The 7,420-nt window shown below is 42.5% G+C and overlaps 1 protein-coding gene across 1 annotated transcript in view; it reads left to right on the forward strand.

Annotated features, from left to right (window-relative positions):
* The first annotated feature begins 2,732 nt into the window (after positions 1 to 2,732).
* LOC135678745 (receptor kinase-like protein Xa21) overlaps positions 2,733 to 7,420 on the forward strand; it is a 14,532-nt gene continuing 9,844 nt past the window's right edge. The window contains exons 1-4 of the mRNA XM_065191876.1: positions 2,733 to 3,277; positions 3,423 to 5,390; positions 5,463 to 6,839; positions 6,953 to 7,131. Of these exons, the coding sequence (XP_065047948.1) occupies positions 2,791 to 3,277; positions 3,423 to 5,390; positions 5,463 to 6,839; positions 6,953 to 7,131 (4,011 nt within the window). The 5' untranslated portion in view covers positions 2,733 to 2,790. The remainder of the gene's footprint in view (positions 3,278 to 3,422; positions 5,391 to 5,462; positions 6,840 to 6,952; positions 7,132 to 7,420) is intronic.

A 7,420-nucleotide genomic window follows, 5' to 3' on the forward strand; every position in this document is an offset into this window, starting at 1 on the left:
TGGTTGGTGTACATTGTTGATGATTGCTCATTGGGGCTTTTATGAAGAAGGTGGAGCAAGTTTTCTTAGGACATGCTAAGGTGGAGATTTATTAGTTTGCAAGTCCCAATAGTCCCACATCGGGAAAATCAAACTTGTTATCTTCTATTGGAACTATAAATAAGGGCTTGAGCTTTGAAGCCAGCTACACCACAAGAAAATCTAATTGTTTGCTTTAGGTTTTTCTTGTTAAGTAATTTCTAGTGTTTTATGGCCTAAAAACATCTTCCTAAAGCATTTGTAATAGTCCCTTTTTTATAGTAGTGATTTGTTCCTTTTTCGTCCGTGGATGTAGGTCAATTGACTGAACCACGTAAATCTGATATTTCTTTTATTTTTTCTGCTTTATTATCTTTGTTGGGTTACCAAAATTACCCTTTGATAAATTTTCTGATGCTAGTTATGCTTACCGACACAATTCCTTCTACAGTAGCAAACCTAATCATTCCTTCCACATTAGCAAACCTAACCGCCCTAGCGGGGAACAATTTTAGGGGTGTCATCCCACCCTCCATTTGGAACATCTCCTCTCTCGTGGAGCTTGACCTCCAAAGTAACCAACATGTCGGGTCTCTTCCACAAGATATTAGCAAGAATCTTTTGTGAATGACAATCAACTTTATGGACCACTTCCGGATTGGTCTGATGCTTCCAACTTGGAAGCCATTCAACCGGATGTCAACTTCTTCACCGGCATGATTCCTAAACGTCTTGGATCCTTACGACATTTAAAATCATCGAGTCTTGATTCTAGTCAGCTAGAAGCAAGGAATGCTGCCGACTGGAGTCTTTTTGACGCATTATCCAACTGCACCAACCAAAAATATTTGATCCTACCAAGCAATAATCTTGCAGGCGCGTTACCAAGATCCATAGCCAATTTATCGACGACCATGGAATTGCTCGCCGTCCAGAATAACCAAATGGCCGGAAGCATTCCTGCAGGGATTGGGAACCTCACTGGTTTGACTGCACTCTGGTTGTTCGCTAACCTTCTCAGTGGCAATATTCCATCGACGCTGGGAAGCCTTCCAAGAATTGGGCACAAACTTGTTCACTGGAGGAATCCTCCGCAATCTTACTGTGCTGAACCAATTTGACCTGACCATCAATAAACTACAAGGAATCATACCACCGAGTCTTGGAAACTGCCCCCTCGAGGTGTTTGGATTCATAATCCGTAGCTATACTTCTATTTGGATCGCTCATCCTATAAACTTTTGTTAAATCGTGTTATGTATTCAAGTCAAGATTTGGAGACAATATTAGAGTGTTAAAATGATGGTTTTTCCCACTGGGCTCTTCTCTTTTTTTTAATGCTCATGTAAGAAGTTTAGGGTGTATTGACTTGGACACGAAGACAAGAGAAGTCATGCTACGTATTGAATGGCGTGCTCCAGTGCCATCAAATATATTATTGGTCTCAAATTTTATTCATGAACATTGGTTTATCTATAAACTCGAATGGTTGCCTGGTCACAGCCATCTATGATATTAGATATGTTAGAAATTAGCAAGTACAAATATATTTTGATAAAAAAATCTAATGAAATAATTTATAGATAGAATTAAAAAAACAGAAAAAAAAAAAAACCTAGAAGCATAATTTACTGTCCTAAGCTATATTTATTGTCATATATATGTTTTTTCAGGAATATCATCCCAAGATACAATCGGATGTAGATGCATGCTCATGAAGGATCATTAAAAATGTCCCAGTACCAACATAAACATAAAATTGAACGTACAAAGAAAAAAAAAAGATGAAATTAGAGATTATTTCTCATATCCTTTCGTTAACATCTAACATCTTTCATCTGATAAGATGATGTCCTGTCGTGACTTTGTTAGACTTATCATCTAATAAAATGATGCCATGTCATGGCTCCATCTAATAAAAAAGTATCGTTGCAATAAGGGTAAAAAGGTAAAATAAAAAATATATATTTAATCTTTTATGTGTTTGACTAAATCATTTTGTCTATCAAATTAGTTAATGCCTTTGATAGAGAGTTATAAGAAGGATAAATGATTTTACTCAACTCCGGATGTGAAACTAAAATAAAATTATCTCATGAATGATTACCTTCAACTCTAATTGAGGTATGAAGGTATGCAAGAAAAAATCGAGTTCTCTCGTTAATGTTCCAACAACTTACCGCAACGCTACATATTTATGTACATCATCTTCTCTATCAATTAATTGTCCTTATCACCATCAAACATGTGACTATGGAGGGCTATGATGTATGCAATATCTCTACTCAAGTCGACCTCAGCGAGACCTACTATGGAGGGCTAAGTCGACCTCAGCGAGACCTACTATGGAGGGCTAAGTCATGCTACTTCACATCTCTATTGACTTTTGGTCATCATATTTAAAATTTCTAGTTCTTGCACTCTCATATCCATATCACTAACCACTATATATTTATGCACATCGTCTTCTTTATTAATGTGGATCCATTACTTGTCCTAATCACCATCAAATCATATAAGGTTACTCTAAAGAAGTTCAAAGTCTTTCCCATGTGAATTCCAATATCTCACCCAAGTCGACCTCTATGAGTCTTACCATGGAGGATAGCTCATGCTGCTTAGCATCTGCAACTTTTGATCATCGTCTTTAATGTTTCTAGTTCTTAGACTCTATTAATGCAGATCACCATCAAATCATATGGGGTTACTCTACAAAAGTTTAAGCTTTTACCAAGTGAATTCACACTCAAATATATCAAGCAATATCCTCCCATGATCTATGCAATACCTCCACCCAAGACGACCTCCATGACTCCAACCATGAAAGACATACCACACTGCTTCGCATCTGCATGTGCCTTCTGGCCATCGTCTTTAACGTTTCTAATTCTTGTGCTCTCATGTCCTCCCATATCCACCTTGAATTCAAGCAACGAGAACATCGATCGCCTCGCGCTCCTGTCCTTCAAGTCCCTCGTGTCCGATCCAATCCGAGCATTGGCCTCCTGGAACGATGAATCCCTCCATTTCTGCCGGTGGCGAGGTGTGACATGCCGCAACCAGAGTCATCTGCCGAGGGTCACAGCTTTGGAACTGGAGTCTCTCGATTTGGCCAGTAAGATCTCTCCATCTCTAGCCAACCTCACCTTCCTCCGGAGGCTCCACCTCGCCGACAACCGACTTCACGGTCCCATCCCGCAGGAGCTCGGCCTGCTTTCCCATCTTCAACGTCTAAACCTGAGCTCCAACGCTCTAAGAGGTATGATTCCGATGTCGCAACTTCAGAATTGTTTGCACCTTCAGAATCCTGAAAGCTAAGTCACAGTAGCTTCCATGGCACTATTCAGCAACAGCCAACCTCTTCTCTCTCACTGTTGTTGATCTGTCAAACAATCTACTTGTAGGAGCCATCCCACACAACCTTGGCCGCTGCTCAGAACTACAATATATGGATTTGTCAAACAATCTCCTCGAAGGAGAGATTCCCAATGATCTCGGTGCCTTGTCAAAGCTGAAAATTCTCTACCTCGGGGGCAACCATCTTACAGGAAGCATTCCTACGGATATAGGGAATCTCGTCAGTCTAAGAGAACTTTATTTGCATGAAAACCAACTCATCGGTTCTATCCCATCTGAGATCGGAAACATGACAAGTTTGACGACTCTTTCTTTGGCTATCAACCAGCTTTCAGGATCTGTTCCTCTAGAGATCGGGAAGCTTGTCAGGCTTGAAGAACTTTTCTTGGATGTTAACCAACTCACTGGCACTGTTCCTACTTCAATAGGGAACCTCACTTCTCTTGTTTTACTTGCACTCTCACAGAATCAACTTACAGGCGTCATCCCACACAATCTTAGCCATTGCTCCGAACTACAATACATTTACCTGGGAAATAATACACTTGAAGGAGAGATTCCTAGTGATATCGGTTCTTTGTCAAATCTGAAGCTTCTCGCACTCGGGGTCAACCACCTCAGAGGAAGCATACCTCCAGAAATTGGGAACCTTGCGAATTTGATTACTCTCGATTTGTCAAGCAACAACCTCGAACATTCTATTCCTCCGGAGATCGGGAATCTCGTCAGTCTAAGAAAACTTATTTTGCATGAAAACCAACTCACGGGCAAAATCCCATTGGAGATTGGAAACCTTTCGAATCTGACTATTCTTGACTTGCCTCGGAATAAGCTTTCGGGATCTGTTCCTTCAGAGATTGGGAACCTTGTCAGACTCGTACAACTTTACTTGGATAGCAACCAAATCACCGGCGTCATTCCTGCCTCGATAGGGAACTTGACGTCTCTTATTTTGCTTGATCTCTCGTATAATCAACTTGTAGGAGACATCCCACCCGACCTTAGTCACTGTTCAGAACTACAATATGTTTATTTGGGAAATAATACACTTGAAGGAAAGATTCCGAGCGATATTAGTTCCTTGACAAAGTTGAAATTTCTCTACTTAGCGTACAACCGTCTCACAGGAAGCATTCCTCCAGAAATTGGAAACCTTGGGAATTTGTCTGTTCTTAGTTTGTTTAGCAACCGTCTCACAGGAAGCATTCCTTCAGAAATTGGAAGCCTTGTGAATTTGAATGATCTCAGTTTGTATAGCAACAAACTTGAAGGCCCTGTTCCACGGGGGATCGGGAATCTTGTCAGACTAAGTATACTTCTTTTGCATGATAACCAACTCACTGGAATTATACCATCTGAGATTGGAAACCTCGTGAATCTAACTTTTCTCGATTTACTGTCCAATGGCTTTGTGGGCCCAGTTCCTGCAGCGATCGGAAACCTCACTTCCCTCACTTATCTTGGACTGTCATTCAACAATCTTGGAGGGGTCATCCCACCCTCCATTTGGAACCTCTCCTCTCTCAGAACCTTAGAGCTCCAGAGCAACCACTTTACCGGGTCTATTCCGCGGGATATGGGAATCACACTTCCCCTTCTTGAAGCACTACACATCAACGACAACCAGTTTTACGGGCCTCTTCCAATTTCACTGTCCAATGCTACCAACCTCATCGAAATTCAACTATATAAGAACAGATTCACAGGCACCATACCCAGAGGTTTGGGATCCTTACAGAAGGTATATCACTTTGATCTTTGTTATAATCAGCTAGAAGCAAGGAATGCTGTCGAATGGGGCTTCCTGGATGATTTAGCCAACTGTAGCAGCCTGAAATATTTGCAAATAACAAGCAACAAGCTCGGAGGCTTCCTGCCACGATCGATCGTCAATTTTTCTACAACCCTGGAATGGTTTGAAATCGACGACAACCACATAGCCGGAAGCATTCCGGCAGAGATCGGCAACCTGGTTTCTTTGACCTTGGTTCGGATGAACTCGAACCTTTTCACTGGTAAAATCCCTGCAACAGTGGGAAACCTTTCGAATTTACATATAATGGACTTGAGTAGGAACTACTTCACAGGAGAAATCCCAGCAACCCTTGGCCATCTAACTCAGCTATTCGAACTCCGCCTGCATTCGAATCAACTGCAAGGATCCTTACCTCCGAGCCTTGGAAACTGCCCTCTGAATCTCTTGGATCTTTCAGTCAACAAGTTAAATGGCACAGTGCCGAAAGAAATTATGGCCATCCCCACCCTCACCAGGTTACTTAATGTATCTTACAATTCATTGGAAGGATCTCTGCCATTTGAAGTTGGAAAACTAAAAAATATTGGTGAATTCGACATCTCTGGCAACAGACTATCAGGTACAATTCCAAGAACCCTTGGTGACTGTCAACAACTCGACAGTCTTGACATGGCAGGGAATTCATTCCAGGGATCAATCCCTTCGTCATTTAGCCAGCTGAAGGGGCTCCAATCGCTGGATCTTTCAAGAAACAACTTGTCCGGGCTCATACCAGAATTTCTTGGGAATTTTAAGTTCTTGAGCTATCTGAATCTCTCATTCAACAATTTTGAGGGTGAGCTTCCAAAACATGGCATCTTCACAAACCTCAGTGCGTTCTCTGTGCTTGGAAATAGTAAGCTTTGTGGGGGTGTCCAAGCTCTGAACCTGCCTCCCTGCCCCACCCGGTCATCACATTTATCCCGGAAGCTGGTAGCCGCGATCTCAGTTGCCGGGGGAATAATATGCCTAATCTTTCTCCTCGCTTTGTTTGGCATTCATCGTTGGATACGTAAGTCGAAGAAGGAACCTCGTGCCGCAGACAACAGAATGGTTCCACATATGATGGTCACATATGCCGAGTTGCTAAGAGCTACAGATGGTTTCTCTTCTGCTAATCTCATCGGCGTGGGAAGTTTTGGTTCGGTGTACAAAGGGTTACTCAATTACGAGGAATACCAACTTGTTGCTGTCAAGGTACTCGACCTCCAACAGAGAGGAGCTTCAAGGAGCTTCGTTGCTGAATGCGAAGCGCTGAGAAATGTCCGGCATCGGAACCTCGTCAAGATTTTAACAGTTTGCACAAGTACAGATTACCGGGGAAATGATTTCAAAGCTTTGCTTTATGAGTTCATGCCGAATGGGAGCTTAGAGAAGTGGGTGCATCCAGAAGCAAACGAGCAAGGTCAGACGCGGGCGTTAAGCCTCATCAAAAGGTTAAATATATTGATCGATGTGGCCTCCGCATTAGATTACCTCCACCACCATGGGCCAGAGCCGATTGTCCACTGCGACATAAAGCCAAGCAATGTTCTTTTGGACCATGACATGGTAGCTCATGTTGGAGACTTTGGATTGGCGAGGTTCCTCAACAGCAGCCCCGTTGAAGCATCTCAAAGATCTTCTACCTCCATGATATTCAAGGGGTCCATCGGTTACGTTGCTCCAGGTACATTGCTTTAACCAAGAGCAGAATATGTTATTTCTTTATGCCATTACTTGCGCAGTTGTGTTTCTCAAGTTCTTCTCTTTGTACATTTAACCTACCGATTCATGATACAGAGTATGGAGTGGCCAACAAAGTTTCGGTCGAAGGGGATGTCTATAGTTACGGGATACTTCTGCTGGAAACACTCACGGGGAAGAGGCCTACTGGAGAAAGTTTCAGGGACGGTCTCAGCCTTCCTCGATATGTGGAGATGGCACTCCCGGAGCGGGTCTCCGAAATCATCGATCCAAACCTGCACTTCGAGGAAGGTGAAGCTGCAAATGGTCACATTCAAGGCACCGATTACATTGGAGACAAAGCAGTGGAGTGCGTGAACTTGTCGCTCAGGATCGGCGTCAGGTGCGCCAAGGAATCCCCACAAGAACGAATGCTGATGCGAGATGTCATCAGTGAATTAACTGCAATCAGGAACGGATGGATCCACCACTAGATTATGATCCGGAATCGGGAAGCACAAGGGATTGTTGGAGAGGTTGCTTGCTCGATCCTTCTGAATAATAATAATAATAATAATAATAAAA

The sequence above is a fragment of the Musa acuminata genome, chromosome BXJ1-7 (genome assembly GCF_036884655.1).
Source record: "Musa acuminata AAA Group cultivar baxijiao chromosome BXJ1-7, Cavendish_Baxijiao_AAA, whole genome shotgun sequence".
NCBI lineage: Eukaryota > Viridiplantae > Streptophyta > Magnoliopsida > Zingiberales > Musaceae > Musa > Musa acuminata.